This window comes from Lathyrus oleraceus, chromosome 3, assembly GCF_024323335.1.
Source record: "Lathyrus oleraceus cultivar Zhongwan6 chromosome 3, CAAS_Psat_ZW6_1.0, whole genome shotgun sequence".
Classification (NCBI taxonomy): domain Eukaryota; kingdom Viridiplantae; phylum Streptophyta; class Magnoliopsida; order Fabales; family Fabaceae; genus Lathyrus; species Lathyrus oleraceus.
In genome coordinates this window covers 251,794,261-251,809,428 of record NC_066581.1, presented here as the reverse complement: position 1 = coordinate 251,809,428, position 15,168 = coordinate 251,794,261, and the positions used below count along the sequence as shown (strand labels likewise).

The 15,168-nt window shown below is 38.7% G+C and overlaps 1 protein-coding gene across 1 annotated transcript; it reads right to left on the bottom strand.

Annotated features, from left to right (window-relative positions):
* Positions 1 to 4,517: 4,517 nt before the first annotated feature.
* On the bottom strand, positions 4,518 to 9,640 carry LOC127130697 (uncharacterized). Its single transcript, XM_051059664.1, has 2 exons — positions 9,519 to 9,640; positions 4,518 to 5,616 (listed from the first exon to the last, which is right to left on the bottom strand). The coding sequence occupies exons 1-2, from the start codon at positions 9,638 to 9,640 to the stop codon at positions 4,518 to 4,520; spliced, it is 1,221 nt and encodes a 406-aa protein (XP_050915621.1).
* Between the last annotated feature and the right edge of the window lie 5,528 nt (positions 9,641 to 15,168).

The following is a 15,168-nucleotide window of genomic DNA, read 5'->3' as shown; positions in this document are numbered from 1 at the left end:
ATCAAAAGGATGGCTCAATTATTTTCAATGGAAAGAGGAAGAATAACATTTATAAGATAAGACTTTCTGATTTGAAAAATCAAAATGTAAAATGTCTCATGTCTATAAATGAAGAGCAACAGACGTGGCATAGGCAATTGTGCCAAGTTAGCATGATGAGGATTTCTCAACTATACAAGCTTAATTTAGTCAGAGGCCTACCAAATCTGAAGTTTGTTTCAGAAGATCTTTGTGAAGCATGTCAAAAAGGCAATTTTTCTAAAAATTCTTTCAAAGCTAAACAATATTGTTTCAACCTCCATACCATTGGAACTTCTGCATATTGACTTGTTTGGACCAGTGAAAATTGCCTCTGTCAATGGTAAGACGTATGGAGTAGTCATTGTTGATGACTACAACAAATGGAAATGGATGAAATTTCTTAGACACAAGGTTGAGTCATATTTTGTGTTTTCTACCTTCTGCTACGAAATGAAAAATGAGAAAGATCTCAGAATTGTAAAAGTCATAAGTGATCATGGTCGAGAATTTGAAAACAAAGATTTTATAAAACTTTTTCATGCAAATGGCATTTCCCATGATTTTTCATTCCCTAGAACTCCACAACAAAATGGAGTTGTAGAGAGGAAGAATAGGATTCTTCAAGAGATGGCCATAACCATGATCAACGAGACTAATATGGCTAAGCACTTATAGGGAGAGGCAGTCAACACAACATGTTACATTCAGAAGATGATCTCTATAAGACCTATTCTGGGTAAGACTCCCTATGAATTATGGAAGGATCCGAAGCCCATAATTTCATATTTTTATCCTTTTAGATATTCTTGTTTTATGTTGAACACTAAGGAGAATCTGAGCAAGTTTGATTCTAAGGCACATAAGTGCATTATGTTAGGATACTCTGAATGCTCAAAAGTCTATAAAGTATATAACACTGAGATATAGAATGCACCAGTTACCAGGTTAGAGTCTATCCATCTCTTAATCTCCTTTGTTGTTAATCATAACATCATCTTATATCAGATGGATATTAAGAATGCATTTCTGAATGGTTACATTATTGAAGAAGTGTATGTACACCAACCCCCTGGTTTTAAAAATCCTAAAAACCTAGATTTTGTTTTCGAACTTAAGAAATCATTGTATGGTCTGAAACAAGCTCCTAGAGCATGGTATGAAAGACTAAGCAAATTTCTTTTAGAAAATGATTTCGCTAGAGGGAAGGTTGATATAACTCTATTTTATAAGTCATTCAAAAATGACAACCTTCTTGTTTAAATTTACTTTGATGATATCATATTTGGTTCTACTAATGCTACTTTGTGCGAGGAATTTGCTAAGTCTATGCAGGAAGAGTTTGAGGTGAATCTAATGGGAAACTTAAGTTCTTTATGGGGATTTAGATCAATCAAAGTCTAGAGGGAATGCACATTCATCAGAGTGAGTACACAAAGGGACTTCTGAAGAAGTTTGCCATGTTAGAATGCAAGATGTCAAAGACTCCTATGCAACCTACATGTATCCTTGAGAGGTATGAGGTAAGTGCTAAGGTAAAACAAAAAGTATATAGAGGTATGATTTGATCTCTCTTATACTTGGCTGCTTTTAATCCCGACATTTTATTTAGTGTTTGTTTGTATGCTCGCTTCCAATAAGATCCCAGAGAATCCCACTTAACAACTTTAAGAGGATCTTCAGGTATTTGAAAGGTAATATTAACCTTATTTTGTGTTATAGAAAATCTAAAGACTACAAGCTAGTGGGTTATTGTGATGCTGATTATGCTGAAGATAGACTTGAAAGGAAAATCACTTCTGGAAGCTGTCAGTTTCTAGGAGACAACGTGATCTCATGGTCCAGAAAAAGGCAATCAACAATAGCACTATCAACTGCTGAAGATGAATACATTGCAACTTCTAGATGCAGCACTCAGATGTTCTGGATGAAAAGTCGGCTAGAAGATTTTCAGATATATGAGATTAACATCCCTATAATCTATGATAATACTTATGTTATTTGTTTATCTAAGAATTCCATTTTGCATTCTAGAGCAAAAATTATTGAGATAAAACATCACTTTATACGTGACTATGTTTAGAAATTTTAAATTTTAAATTTATTGATACATACCATCGATGGGCTGATATCTTTACAAGACCCCTTGCTGAAGGTAGATTCCTTTTCATTCTGTAAAATTTAAAAATGGTCTTATGTCTAGAATGAAAGATGTTTTTCTCAAGATGTTAATCTCTCAGAATGGTCAAATGAGACTCTTATATTTGTTTTCGGTTCTGAACGTGTGAGTCTTATGAAGTGAGAAGGTTTCATAAGTTCATAAGTATCTAGTCAGAATTTGTTTGGTTAAACAATCTGTCTTCTGGATACTGAATAATGTTTGCATTTAATAGCTGTCAATCAGTCTTGATTAATGGAACAATTTTTAAAGACAACTATCTTTGAAAACTGAACCATTTTTGATCTGTTGATGTGACTCGTTGGGTGAATAAACCTCAAGATTAGGTAAAATTTTCACTCTTTACCCCTTTGTCATATTTTTGCATTATTCAATTTTTTTTCATGATTGGAAAACCTCTATTTAAACTCATTTCACTCAATTTACACACTTTCAGTACATCTCTAACATACACTTCCTCTCTTTAAGCTAAAAAACTTTCAGCAACCCTAAAACCCTTTTTTCTTCAACAATGGATTCACAACAATCAACTTAACAATTTCAACACCATGCTCAACAATAAAGCGTTGCAAGTACTTAACAAACTATTCATGGTTCTTCTTCATCATCGCAACAAAAACCACAAATTCCCCATCTCCTTCAAGTCAGTTCATCATGATCTTCTTTGATTCAACACATGCACAATAAAGATGCTTATGATGCTCCTGAACTTACTTTGTCTACTCCAGCAAAGAAACTAGAAGTTCTTGAAGGTAGAGAAAAACAAGAAAGGGGGGTTTGAATTTTTCACAGGTAATTAAAAACTTTTGCAAACAAAACACACACGAAAGATAAAGCAATCAACACAAAAGTTATCCTGGTTCGCTTAAAATTCAAAGCTACCCCAGTCCACCGGCCAAGGTGATTTCTCCTTCAACAAGGACTTAATCCAATAATCTAGAAAGATTACAACAAAAGCGTCTAAGAGAACAAAGATCTCTTAGCCCTCTCAAGTCTACAGACTTCACAAGTCACTTGAGAAAGTTTTCAACAACTATTTGAGAAATACAAAGAGTGTTTAGTGCTTCTAGATAAGCAGTTTTAACACAATAAGAACAATAAGAATTCACACTTATAGCAATAACTCGTGTGAACAAATTTGAACAAGAATGAAAAATTAGAGACTTGAGTTTGCAGTATTCTTGTGTGATAGCTTCGTACTTGGTATGATGATGATTCTGCCTTTATATAATGCTTTGAGTATGAGACTGTTGGCTGAGGCCTTAATGTAGAATCTTGGCAATGATGGAAATTACTTGTCATTAAGTTCGTTGTTCTTTCCATAGCAATTTTAGAGAGTGTTTATTCTTTTCCAAATAAAGATTCATACCAAAAATGGAGTACTTCATTACTAAATCTTGTGGTTGATCTGCTTGACTTGAATCAGAGTGCGCGGAATCCAGATGTTCTTGTTTAGCATGTATTCTTCAGATAGTTGCTCATAATTGATTTTCTTCAGAAGTTCTTGATATGTCTTACGTAGAACCTTCTTCAGATGTATAAATCAACAGAATAACTGTGTGGAAATCTTCATATTCAGAGTATCTGAGTTTTCAACCTTCAGGCGCTGTGAGCACCATGTCTTCAGAGTCAGAGCGACTTCTTTATTTGACTCTAAGTCAGCTATTCTGGACTTGCATGATGTCAGATGTTATCTATCTGATCCATTTTCTATTAGAGTCCTGCACACTTAGATAAATTTGTTAGGGTACCAATTTGTTTCATCCTTTGTTATCATGAAATCTTTAGAGATGAATTGTAGACACAAGATCTTGTTCTAATAATCTCCCCCTTTTTGATGATGACAAAAACTTCAGACTGATGATGAAACAATGATACCTCATAATAACTTAAAAGAGTTATCTCAGAGTCAGATGTATGATGACTCCCCCTGAGATAAGCAATCTCCCCCTAAGTTAGATGCTTAAGAAGTTTTAGATGTTCTTACCAGATCTCCTTACGTTGTATAGCTTGTTTCTCAGATGTTTTCACTCAGATGCTTCCTGCAGAGCTTAAGACTTCATAATAATAGTTTTTAAATGTGCGCAGTGCAATATGAGGCTTAGATAATATTTCATAAGAGGTTGTTTAATTTGTTCTCCCCCTTTTTGTCAGACTCAAAAAGACTTAGCAAAGTAAGTGAGGCAAAATATATTTCATTGATGAGAGAAAGATACAGATAAGAGAAAAAATAGAGAAGAGAACAAAGGAAAGAGAAACACTTAGAAGACAAACATATAAGATAAGCACTTAGACAAATACAAAAAAATTCTAAGTGTGCCTAAAGGTTCGGAGGAGGAGGCATCCTCTGAAGCAACTGAGTCAACAAGTTATAAATGTTGGAGTTGACAGAGTCTTGTTGATCCAATCTTTCTCTCACAATTTGTTCCTCTTTTTGTAGTTCTTCCAGAGTCTTCAACACAAGTGGAGCAAAGTCAGAGTGAGATGAATCCCTCTGAGTCAGAGCATCGTCCTTAGCCTTGGCAGCCTCTTCCGTAGCAATGCGTGCTGCTTCTTCAGCGTCAGCCTTGGCATTGGTTTCAGCTTCAGCAGCAGCAGGCTCATCGGCGGTCTTTTCTGTAGCTTCTCTTTCTTTCTCTTCTTCTTCCAAGCGGGCTTTTTCCTCAGCTTCTCTACGAGCTCTCTCCCCTGCCTCTCTGGCCAGACGGGCCTGTAACCTCTCTCCAGCTTCTCTGATGAAGTCGTTTCTGACTTGTTCAGAGAGTCCTTTCAGCTTGAAGGCCTCATATGTCATCCATCTGATTACTCTATTCCAGTGAAACCTCACTGTAGAAGGATCATCACTGATTCTAGAGTTTTCAGACATTGATATGATCTTTTCCACTAAAGACTCATTAAATAAGACGATTGCCTCTTCCAGAGTGGGGAAGGTGGGTTCAGGTTCAAAGGCGGGAGGTATAGGTGCTGGTGATATGAGGATGGTTTCAGTGGGAGGTTCAGATTGTTGGGTAATAGGGTTTTCATAGGGAGTTTCTATGTGAGGTTCAGAGGGTGGTGTAGGTGGGTGTTCAGAAGGGGAAAGGATGGTGGTTTCTGGCTCATATGGGTTTTGAGTGGAGAGGACGCGAGCCTGAAGTTGTGCAAGAGTATGGGATTGAGGGTCAGATGGTTCAGATTGTTCAGAGTCAAATGAAATGTTAAAGTAGGGTGGAGATGAGGGAGTGGAGGAGGGTGGTGATATGGGTTCATTGAATAATTGAGCTTCAGATATTGGTAGTATTGTGGTGGTTAGATTGAATTTTTGAAGGGGAGGTGAGGGTGGGTTAGAGGTATGAGTATCAGAAGGATTTGTGGTGGAGGTTGTGGGTTCAGATTGTGTGTATATTGGGGATGGTTGAGGTAAGAAAGAAGACAATTGCCTTAAATTTAAAGTAGGAGATCAGAGGGTTGAGACTTACTTGGAGAGGAGGAGGATACCAGAGGCACATGTGGTATGGACACCTAAGGTTCTCCCATCTTTGATTTCGTAGCTTTCTTCGTCTTCTCAGAGGGCTCTCTTTGCCTCTTCATGAAGTTGGGTGGATGTTCAGGTAGCTAATCCACCAAAAAGTCTGAGATGTCTACCCCTTGATTAGCCAGATCCTGTAGATAGTGGGAGATAAACTTTGGGGGATCTATCTTAGAGAAGAGATAAAGACCATTTGGTATCTTCCTCTGATCCTTCCGAGCTTCCCAAGAGGTATCCAGAGATAGCTTGACCAGAACTTTCTCGATGATACCCATGCTCTTCAGATTCCTTGAGTTCAGAGGCCTACCGATGTCTACTGTCACATCATCCATCAGATTGTAGGATATCATATGATCCAACAACCCGATTTCTATTAGAACGTCGAAGATCAGCCTTCCCAAGGGAATGTAGGTTCTGGGCTTCATGTTGTTTCTGGTGTCCCTGACGGAGTCCCTCAGATATTTGAACAAAAGAGCAAGCAGATTCAACTTGAGTCCTTTGTGGAGGCAGTAGAGGATGCATTTCTAGTCAGTATTGATGTAATCTAACGAATTGGATGCTGGGCGATGATGAATAGTCCCCAGAATAATCTTCAGCTAGACCCTCAGATTCTAGTGAAATTATTTGTTCTTGGAGGATATTACTTTTGCGCTTTGCTTGAAGACTGTTGGGATAATATCATGGGACATATATTTTGCCCTAGGGTTGATGTTGTAGATTCTTCTTTCCCCGGTCTTCTCCATATTCAAAATTTTAGTGATGGATTTCTCAGTGATAACCATCTTCACCCCTAGAACGTATGAGACCATGCAGTGGTCATCTGAATTTGTAAATCTTCAGAATTCCTTGACCAGATAGGTGTAGATGGGACCATATAGTCTCTGAAAGTAGTTTTCCAACCCTTTCTTTTTCAATTCCTCCATTAGGTCAATACCATTTCTATTCATATTGCCAAAGTCTACCAAAGATTCACACAGAACTTTCAGTTTGTCGAAGGGAGTTGCAAGATGAATGTGGGGTGGACGATCCAAAATGTGAGGTTCCTTGTAGATTGGGGGTTGATATTGATATTCTGGTATCAGATATGAGATGTCGAAGGTAATGTCACGACACTAATATCTGAGTAAAACAAACAGGATAAAGATAAAGAGTAGTAATGCAAAAGACACAAGCAATTGTTAACCCAGTTCGGTGCAACTCACCTACGTCTGGGGGCTACCAAACCAGGAAGGAAATCTACTAAATAGAATCAGTTCAAAGACTCTCAGTACACTTCAACAAGTTAGAGTCTTTCTCACCTAATCTCTACCCGTGTGATTTCTACCTAAGCACTCTTAGATATGAGAACCCACTCACTCCCCCTCAATCACACCTGTGATTTTAAACAACAATTACTTATGAAAAGAAGACACTCTTCAATAACACACACTTGATCTTACTTAGCAGTTTCAATCAAGTAGACACACGCTTGATCTTGCTTAACAGCTTCGATCAAGTAGACACACACTTGATCTTGCTTAACAACTTCAATCAAGTAGACACACACTCTTGCTTACAAGCTTAGAGTGATAAATTACAACTCACAAATCAGACCAATTCAAATATCTATGGATGAACTGAATGGCTTACAAGTCTCACGACTAAACAAGACACAAACCCTTATATTCTCTCAATATTTTGCTCAGTATTGGTTGTGTATCAAATCAGGTTTTCCATGTCCTATTTATAGAAGCATTCAGTTGGGCTTGGATATCTTGAAAACCCTAAAACTATTTTCCAATTAAATCTTCTCATTACAGTTGATTAGATCTCCTTGGAAAATAAGTAAATCAGGTTGTAATTAATGATTGAATGCGCCTGCAAATCAGATCTTCAATCATACATAGATTGCCATTAAATGCGCAATCACAAAACACATAACATTCACCCTGAATGTTCTGTGTACAGGATGTCATGACATCAGGTCTGACATCCTGGAACAATCCTGCATAATTCCATTTATAATTTCCAGCAGGTACATAATATCAGATGCCATGACATCGTGTATGACATCCTGAAACAATCCTGCATAGTTATATTTTTAAACTCCAGCAGGTACATATATATCTTATGTTAAGACATCACATGCAACATCTTGTGAACACTCTTTGTTTTACCAAAATTGTTGCCAACACATAGAACCAACAAACTCCCCCTTTGGAAAATTTTGGCTAAAACCTATATCTGTCCATTTTGTTCACAAGAAAAACACATCAGCAGTTAAACAGCATAACAACGTTTAAGCAGCAACAGAAGCAAACAGAATTACTAGCTATAATAGCAACTAGTAAAACACACATAGGTACTTCTTCTCCTGCTAAGTTTGTACAACACAGACATCTCCTTTAACAATAACAGCACCTGTAATAACAACACCTGTAACAATCAGAGTCACCCTCTGACATCTGCTTCAACATCACCTGTGCACCACATCAGACATCTCCTCCAACATCTGTAAACAGAACAACATTCTGTCTTACATCAAACACATCTCCTTCAATAATAGTTGTTCATCTGTTCAGCTACACCAGCACATACATCTCCACACATTTAACTGCTCCACATAATCACTTCTCCCCCTTTTTAGTCAAAATAGACCAAAGGTGACCAATTAGACAAAATAAATGTCAATCATCCTAGCAGAGAATGTCACAACAGATGTCATAACATATAATATGTTAAAACATAATAGTTAGGAGATACAGACCATAATTATACACCGCTGTGATAGCTGAGATGATTAGAAATCCATGGAACTCATTAAGAGCCTAAATATTACAACAAGACATCAGTAAGGATTGCCACAAATTACAAACATTTCAACAAAAAAAAAGCAAATTCTTCAGCATCCAAAGTAGCCAAAACAGCAGGGGGACCAGTATTCATAACAACAAATTCTTCATAACAGGGGGAACCATTACCACTTAATCTGAGGAAGTAGCATCATCTTCACCTTCAGAATCAGGACTGCCACTAGATTGAGCATTGGACCTCTCACTTGAGGTATTGGCATCTGAATCCTTGGTTTCACCAGCCTTCTCCATCTATTCCTTCTCTAAACTACTAATAAGAACCTCCAAAGCCTCTTTTCTTGCCTTGGCAACCCTAATACCAGTATCCAACTCTTTACAAGTTTCCTTCAATTGATCAATCAAGCTATCTTGAGAGGCAGGCTCCTTCCTTGCAGATGTCATGACAACATCATTGACATGGCTTCCTTCAAACAACTTGTAGTGAATGGATAGTGGAGGCTTTCTCCTGCTGGGAATATCACTTGTGTTGAGAATGTCTGGTTGCTGGCTCAAGATAATTCCACAGATGATAGATGGAAAGGCAACGGGCAGCTTTACTGCATTAGTCGAGGCATGTGTGACAATTTGATCAAACATAAACCTTCCAGAATCATACTTTAGCCTGGTTCCAATAGCATAAATTATTCTTCCAAGACCATTAGAGATGGTTGAGATATGATTAGTAGGCACCCAGTTGGCTGAACCAATCTTATGCAAGATGGCATATTTGACAGTTAGCTTGCCAGCTGATAGATGCGTCTTACTAGGCCACTCCTTAACATGGCCAGTAGTAATAGTCCTACAGACTTCATTGTCTGTAGCCTCTAACTCCACACCTCCTTCAGTTCCTCTCCCTAGGAACTTGTTGGTTATGGTTGGGGAGAACCTCACACATCTACCTCTTATAAAGACCTTGCAGAATTCCTTGCTACTCTTTTCAAAAATATCCTCTGAGATATTCACAACAAACTCTTTCACTAACCCATCAAAACATTGGGGCAAAGCAACAACAGTTTTCATCAGACCATCATTCTTAATCAAATCCATCACTTCCTTCACTTCTACAGCCTCCTTTCCCAGCTCCCTTTCAACAGCTACCCTCATTTGAATGACAAACTTCCATTTGGCAGCACCATCTTCTAGATGAAAAGAGATGTTGTCTAAGTGCACAACTGCAACTTTTCCGGGAGACCTTTTCACAGTCTGCCTTTTTGTAAGAGAGATGTCTGGGACATCGTCTTCGACATCATCATCAGAGTCAAAACTCTCTCTGACCTTCCTTTTCCTAACCTCAACTTTACTCCATGACTTGGAGGGCCCTACACCAGCAACCTTTTTCCCTCTTCTTGTTGTCATCATTTCAGCCACAATCTTCCCTTTTCTGATCCTCAGTTTCTTTGCTACACTTGGTTTCACATGATGGTCCAAGGTGTCATCTTCTTCCTCAGAACTTTCTTCCTCCAGATCAATAACGTTCTCAGCAGTTTCATGAGACACATCTGTTGGTTTCTTACTAGGCAAGGATTTACCTAGAGAGCGTAATCCCTCAACAACCACTTCTTTCTCTGATCTAGATGAATCATCATCTTTCTCAGCTTAGGGTTCCATCTTAGGTGAGGGGTCCCTTCTAGACAGAGGGGTAGAAACACCCTTGACTGCATGCCTTTCGTTTAGAATCCTAGTTACTAGGTGCCTAATGGCACGATCTATAAAGTGCATGTCATCTTTATGAGGAGATTTATCAGGAATGTTACCTTGATTACTTCCAACTGTGGAAGAAGGGCCAGGAACGTCGCCTGGAATAACAGAGAGGGAGTCCTTCCTTTGTGAGTGGGTTTTGGTCCTAATGATGAGGGATGTTGTGACATTTTGTTGAACTTTTGAAAAAAATATCTTTGCCCTAGCAGAGGTTTTCTTAGAAGTTGGATGAAGATGAAAATGGTTGTGTTGAGGTAGCGTGTGGAAATGACATAGATACTAGTTCCAATACTAGGTAATGGTTTATCATTAATGTGGCTCTTTTCATTTTCAAATATATAAAATCTCTTCATCAGGTAAATCATACTGCACTAACTGGTAATCTTCAATTGGTTGGTGAGCCAAATGGTCAACCAAGATACTACCTTTGATCGCTTTCTGAGATCGATATTCAATATCATACCTTGATAACAACATATGCCAACGGGAAATCCTCCCAGTTAAAGCAGGCTTCTCAAATATATACTTAATTGGATCCATTTTGGATATCAACCAAGTGGTATGATTCAACATATATTGACGCAGACGCTTAGCAGGCCAAGCCAATGCGCAACAAGTTTTCTCAAGCATAGAATATCGAGTCTCACAGTCGGTGAACTTCTTATTGAGGTAGTAAATTGAAAAATTATTTCTTTCCAGTCTCATCTTGCTGACCAAGAACACAACCCATACTATCTTCAAGCACAGTCAAATACATGATCAACGGTCTTCCTTCAACAGGCGGAGACAAAATCGGAGGCTCAAGCAGATATTCCTTGATAATATCAAAAGCTTTCTGGAAGTCTTTAGTCCAATCACAAGACTGATCTTTATGAAGAAGCTTGAATATAGGTGCACATGTGGCAGTCATGTGGGAAATGAATCTGGAGATATAATTCAAGCGGCCGAGAAAACCTCTGACTTGCTTCTCAGTTTTGGGCGCATGCATCTCTTGTACTGCTTTGACCTTGGCAGGATCAACTTCAATACACTTCTCGCTAACAATGAAGCCCAACAACTTATTAGAAGAACACCAAAAGTAAACTTATTGGGATTCAAGCGGAGTTTATATTTCCTCAAATGCTGGAATAACTTCAACAAATGCTCAACATGTTCCTCTTCATCAATCGATTTAGCAATCATGTCATCGATATAAACTTAAATCTCTTTATGCATCATATCATGAAAAATAGTAGTCATTGCTCTTTGGTAAGTTGCACCAGCATTCTTTAGACCGAAAGGCATCACTCTATAACAGAATGTTCCCTAGGGTGTAATGAATGTGGTCTTCTCCATATCTTCGGGTGCCATTTTGATCTGATTATATCCGGAAAATCCTTCCATAAACGAAAAGACTTTGAATTTAGAAGTATTGTCTACCAACATATCAATGTGTGGCAGAGGGTAATCGTCTTTCGGACTGACTTTATTCAAATCTCTATAATCAACACACATGGAGACCTTTCCATCTTTCTTCGGCATAGGCATAATATTGGCCACCCATTGCGGATACTCAGCGGTTACAAGGAAACCGGCATCAATATGTTTCTGCACCTCCTCTTTGATCTTCACAGCCATATCAAGATGCGTTCTTTTCAACTTCTGCTTGACTGGCGGGCATTCTGGCTTCAACGGCAATTTATGCTCCACAATCTCAGAATCCAAACCAGGCATGTCTTGATAGGACCAAGCAAAGACATCTGAATATTCTCGAAGAAGATCAATCAACCCCTTATTGACATCTGGACACAGTCGAGACCCAATCTTGACTTCCTTCACATCATCCTCGGAACCCAAGTTGACTAGCTCAATCTATTCTTTGAACAACTGAATGGTCTTTTCATCTTGCTCAAGAAGACGAGATAATTCATCACTCACTTATACATCACTTTCCTCTTCGGCTTCAAACACAGGGAATTCAAAATTTGGAGAAGGAGAAGGATCATTGTATTCAATGGGTTTAGGAACCAACCTGCATAATGATTTGATATTTTGATTTTAGATAAGTGAATTTGTGACCAAATATTATGCAGATGGACAATCATATTGTTTATTTATGTTTTTTGTGATTACCATTTTCAGAATAAAGCAAAAAGTAAAAGTAAAACATCATAGATGTGGATGAATAGAATTAATTTTATTAATGATCAATTTGAAAATGCCCAACAATGTTCACTTCTCCCTTAGGCATAGGCGAAGGATTTTAAAAACATATAAAAGAATCACTTAGATCGATGCAAAAAAACAGGAATATCAACAACAATCCAATTGTTGCTAGCCTTTCCATGCATCACAAAATTGGTGCAGTCTTCCTCTTAGCACAACAACTAAGTGTTGTTCATTGCCATGAATGAACCCTCCTCTACGGAAGCTAAGTTGCATATCTTCAGACCTTGCGGTTGATGAACCTTTCTGGAACCCCAAACCGATTCTGCATTTGTTGTGGGAAACCTCTACCATGCGCCCCCACTGATCAACATCGCCTTCTTCCACAACCTTCTTAGCATCTTTCAATGAGGACATAGGTGCCCCAACTCTCTTTTCAGAAGCAATAGGTAAGGCCTGGAACAGAGTTCCAACCTCATCCTCAGCTTCAACATAAGAGAAAGATGACAGGTGGCTAACCAATAACACCTTCTCTCCATCAACAATCACAAGCTTTCCATTCTTCACAAATTTGAGTTTCTGGTGCAATGTGGAGGTAACAACTCCAGCCTCATGGATCCATGGCCTTCCCAATAAGCAACTGTAGGTCGGGTGGATATCCATTACTTGAAAAGTAATTTGAAAATCACTCGGACCTATCTTAACTAGAAGGTTCACTTCACAAATAACCGTTTTGCGTGAACCGTCAAATGCTTTGACGATTACACCGCTATACCTCATAGGTGCTCCTTGATATCATAGCTTCGACAGATTTGACTTCGGCAGCATATGCAGCGATGACCTGGTGTCAACAAGCACATTTGACAAAGCATCCTCTTTGCAATTCATAGAAATGTGCAAAGCTAGATTATGGTTTCTTCCCTCATCGGGGAGTTCTTCATCACAGAAGCTAAGATTCTGCAAGTGATGTTAGCCATGATATGATTGAATTGATCCACTGTAACATCATGTTGTACAAAAGCTTGTTCTAGAACTCTCTGTAGTGCTTCTCTGTGCGCTTCAGAATTCATGAGCAGAGACAATTCTGAGATTTTTGAGGGGGTTTGGAGCATCTTCTCCACCACATTAAACTCAGTCCTTTGAAATACCTCATCATCATTGAAGCACCAACTGGATCTACAACAGGAACCTCTACCTTCTTACTGACAACTGATTCTTCCTTATCCTTTGGGAACATCGGCCCAAACACACGACCACTGCGGGTCACCTTGGTAACATCAGTCATGCTCACCACAGAGCTAGTCATAGGCAATGGGACCTCTTGACCACCTTCTACCATTGTAGCATTATACTGATATGACACAACTTTATCAGATGAATACGAGACTAGGACTGCTAACCGTATAACCAACGGCGATACTGATCTATTTCTGACATTGTTACTATTGTTGCTGTTGTACTGAATTACCAATCTCTCTAGCTTCTTGAAAATGGGCACTATGACATTTACATCGTCATCTACATGACGGGATTGAACAATCTGAATCATGCCTTCATCCATCAGTCGCTGGATGTTCCTTTTCACAATTTCACAACCCCTCGGATTAATACTATAGATAACACAACTGTCATGGTCATGTTCACAATCACTCACCAAACAAATGTCCTTATGCATCTGCACTAAGGACCTCATAATAAAGCGCACATCAAAAACTTTAAACTCTCAAGGACAACCATCCACCATATTCACAAAAGAGTTCCCATGGGCGGGTAGCGGATTTGCTTTCACATTCGGTGCTCGATCCTCAAAGGACATTATTCCACTATTCATCAGCTTTTGAACCTCATAATTGAGTGGATAGCAATTTTCTATATCATGTCCGGGTGCTCCTTGATGAAAAGTACAACAGAGTTCAGGCTTATACCACCATGGAAGTGGTTCTGGAATTTGCGGCGGGTTTCTTGGTTGGATCAGGTTCTTGATAACCAAAGATGGGTATAATTCTACATAAGACATAGGAATCGGGTCGAAAGAGACCTTCTTCCTCTCGAAGTTTTGTTGATGATGATTGTTGTTGGTATTGTTGTTGTTGTAGGTGTTTGTTCGTTATTGTGGTTGTTGTTGTTGACGTTGTGGTTGTTGAACTGATGTTGATTGTTGATTAGAAAATATAGGGATAACTGAAGATACTAGATTATGATGTTGACGAGATGATGGATTCCTTCTGATCTGAGGCCTCCTCTGCCTCCCACTACTTATTACATTCGCTTCATTATCCGTTTTCTTCCCAAAATTGCTACCATACCTCTTACTCGATGATACTTCATCCTTCGACAAGCGTCCCTCTCAGACTCCTTCCTCAAGCCTCATCCACATGTTTAACATTTTGGTAAAGTCACAGGGGGCACTAGCAATCATTCGTTCATAATAAAATGAACTCAGAGTTTTCAAGATGATCTTTGTCATCTCTTTTTCCTCCATAGGAGGAGCGATCTAGGAAGCCAATTCCCTCCATCTCTACGCATACTCTTTAAATGTCTCCTTATCTTTTTGACACATAGACCTCAACTGGTCTCTATTATGCGCCATATCCACTTTGTACTTATACTGCTTGACAAAATCCTCTCCCAAGTCATTGAAAGTGCGAATGCTTGCACTATCCAACCCCATATACCAACGGAGCGTAGCACCGGTCAAACTGTCTTGGAAATAGTGAATCAACAGTTGATCATTGTCGGTCTGAGTAGATATCTTGCGAGCATACATCACTAGATGGCTGAGTGGACAA